Genomic DNA, 2,500 nt, shown 5'->3' with positions numbered 1-2,500 from the left:
AGCTGCAGCAGCATGCACAGGATGTTGTGCACCAGAGAGTTCTCGTACAGAGAGTTCTCGATCAGACCCAACACGGGGATGACGCAGCGCTTCCTGAAGGGCGAGATGTTCTCCATTTCCTCCAGGTCCAGGCTGGAAAACAAAAACAAAGAATCAACGTCTTCAATCCAGGAGAGAAACCTTTTCATTTAGAGGAAGGAGCACAGCACTGAGGGAGACGTTCAGGTGTGTAAAGTGTGAGGACTCACTCCTCCTCCAGGCCCACCGGACGTCCAAACAGCATCTCCAGGAAGCACTCGAGGAGCCCCTGGCTGCCCTGGTGGATGTACAGCTGGTTGGCGAGCAGGGAGAAGCCATGGTTCTTCAGAAACTTCTCCTTTTGCTCCTTCTGGGCTCGGCTGAAATAAGCATCCAGCAGCTGGAGGAGAGGAGCAGAATGACGGGATGTAAGAGAGAAAGGAGATATCCTGTGACCTCAATAGAGAGGTCAAAGTAAAGTTAAACATCAGAAAGTGAGACATCAGCACAGATCAGATCGACCCGTTTCACCGACCTTCATGACGCCCTGCTGGATGAGAGGAGACGAGTGGTTGACGAGGACGATGAGGGCCTCTGGTTGGATGAGTTTGTCCATCACCTCCTCCAGCATGAGGTCGGGCAGCAGCAGCAGGATCCCCCTCAGCAGGTCGTAGAGTCCACAGCAGATCAGGACCAGACAGTCCTCAGTGCTGGACCTGACACACACAGAGAGACCAGATCCAGTATGAACACAGGAGGTCAGACTGTGAGCGCCCCCTGGTGGCTGCTTGTAGACTGCCTAAGGGTTGGTACGACCTTATATTAAAGAATCATGCAGGTCACTGCACACGGACTTATAGATCTGTGAGCTGATTGGTTCTCGATCATAGGATCCAGGCTCTCGTTACCTGCTGAGCGCTGCTGGACTCACGTGAACCAGAACTCTTCTGATACTGACACGGTGTCATGATGCAGCGTACCTGTCGTTGGACTCGGCCTTGCTGTGCGTCCTCTCGTATCCAGGTGAGTAGGTGTAGCTCTCCCAGTCTTCGGGCATGGAGCCTCTGTCGGCGGCGCTGGGCCAGCGGCTGATGGCGAGCGAGCCGTTCTGGGCGGGGAAAGCCAGACCCAGACTGGCCAGGTTACTGTGGCTCCTCTGGAAGGACTGGATCCCCTTCAGGCTGTCGGGGCGACGGGGCGCCTCATCGCTGGCCCAATCAAACCTGTCCTCAGACTCTGCCACGCCCACGCTGCCCTCCGCCAGGCTGTCCACCTCGGCCGCCTCGTCCCGCTCCTCCTCCACGCTGATGGACGGCGTACGCATGGCTCCTCCCACATCTTTAGACTCACAGATGGTCTTTGCAGACTCACAGCTGCTCAGAAGCTGCTCTTCTCCTCCACCCTTCTTCAGCGTTTCTGTGCTGCCCAGACCCTGCTGAGTGGCGAGGGAGACCCCATCACCTTCAGCCGCCTCGTTTGAGACGCCGTGTCCGAGACGAGGAGTCAGCAGAGGGGAGGAGTAAGGAGACGGCGCCAGACTGGGAGGGCGTAACGACTGATCGTCACCTCCATGTTCAGGAGAGGGAGCGGCGAGATGACCTGGGGGGGGGGGGGGGAGAACACACCATGAGTCAGCACTTTTTGATGACAGGTGAGCTTGTAGGCCTGTACCTGAGCAGATCAAAGAGGTGTAGTTGATGAAGCAGCCGTACCTTCATGTGGCGCTTCAGTGAAGACGGTCGGGGAGAGCGACACCACGGAGCTGCTGGCCGACTTCCCTCCGCTGTTGGAGTGTCTCAGGTACATGATGGACTGCACCTTCTCCTGGTACAGCTTTCCATCTGATCCAGAAGAGGAGACAAAGAAGTCAGAGGAGGACATGTTGATACATGACATCATCACTTCCTGTGCGGCGTGCTCACCTATGTGCAGGTAGAAGTAGAAGCTGGACGGCGTGTGGCACACATAGGTGTTGGTGGGCGGGTGAACAGCCAGCAGGAAGTTGTAGATCAGTTTGAGGAGGTCCATGTCCGGAGGAGACCCCAGGACCTCCTGGATGATTTTGACAAACGACAGACAGACATCCTGCGGGATGGCGATCAGATGCTCGTCCCGATGCTCCTGAAGACCAATGACATCACGCCGTTAGTAACCGCCTCTTTGTTTATATTAACACATAACAGAAGGACATTATTTAAAAACAAGAGGACAGACAACAGATCCAGAGCGTTCAGGACCAGAACCTAAAGTTAGAAAGAGGACAGACAGTAAGGTGACATCATCTCAGTGTACCTGTAACACCTGACAGGTGAGCAGGAAGCGATGCACCACTTCAGCCTTGAGGAACTGACGGATGTTGAAAACCTGATGAGGGTGGTGCACCCTGATGAGGATCTCTAAGGCGGCGAGGAGAGTCTCCCAAACTCCAACCTGCAGAAACAGAAAGCGTTTATGATCAGTGACTAACACGAGGAGATGAAGA

The 2,500-nt window shown here is 55.0% G+C and overlaps 1 protein-coding gene across 1 annotated transcript in view; it reads right to left on the bottom strand.

Annotated features, from left to right (window-relative positions):
• Positions 1 to 2,500, bottom strand: part of lyst (lysosomal trafficking regulator) — an 85,219-nt gene that overhangs the window by 23,964 nt on the left and 58,755 nt on the right. The window contains 7 exon segments of the mRNA XM_061039376.1: positions 1 to 132; positions 249 to 418; positions 554 to 734; positions 999 to 1,617; positions 1,731 to 1,859; positions 1,941 to 2,139; positions 2,311 to 2,448. The exon segment at positions 1 to 132 is cut by the window's left edge and continues 99 nt beyond it. Coding sequence (XP_060895359.1) covers positions 1 to 132; positions 249 to 418; positions 554 to 734; positions 999 to 1,617; positions 1,731 to 1,859; positions 1,941 to 2,139; positions 2,311 to 2,448 — 1,568 coding nt within the window.

This window comes from Labrus mixtus, chromosome 6 (genome assembly GCF_963584025.1).
Source record: "Labrus mixtus chromosome 6, fLabMix1.1, whole genome shotgun sequence".
Lineage (NCBI taxonomy): Eukaryota > Metazoa > Chordata > Actinopteri > Labriformes > Labridae > Labrus > Labrus mixtus.
The sequence above is the reverse complement of the archived record's forward strand: the minus strand, read 5'-3'. Positions and strand labels throughout refer to the sequence as shown.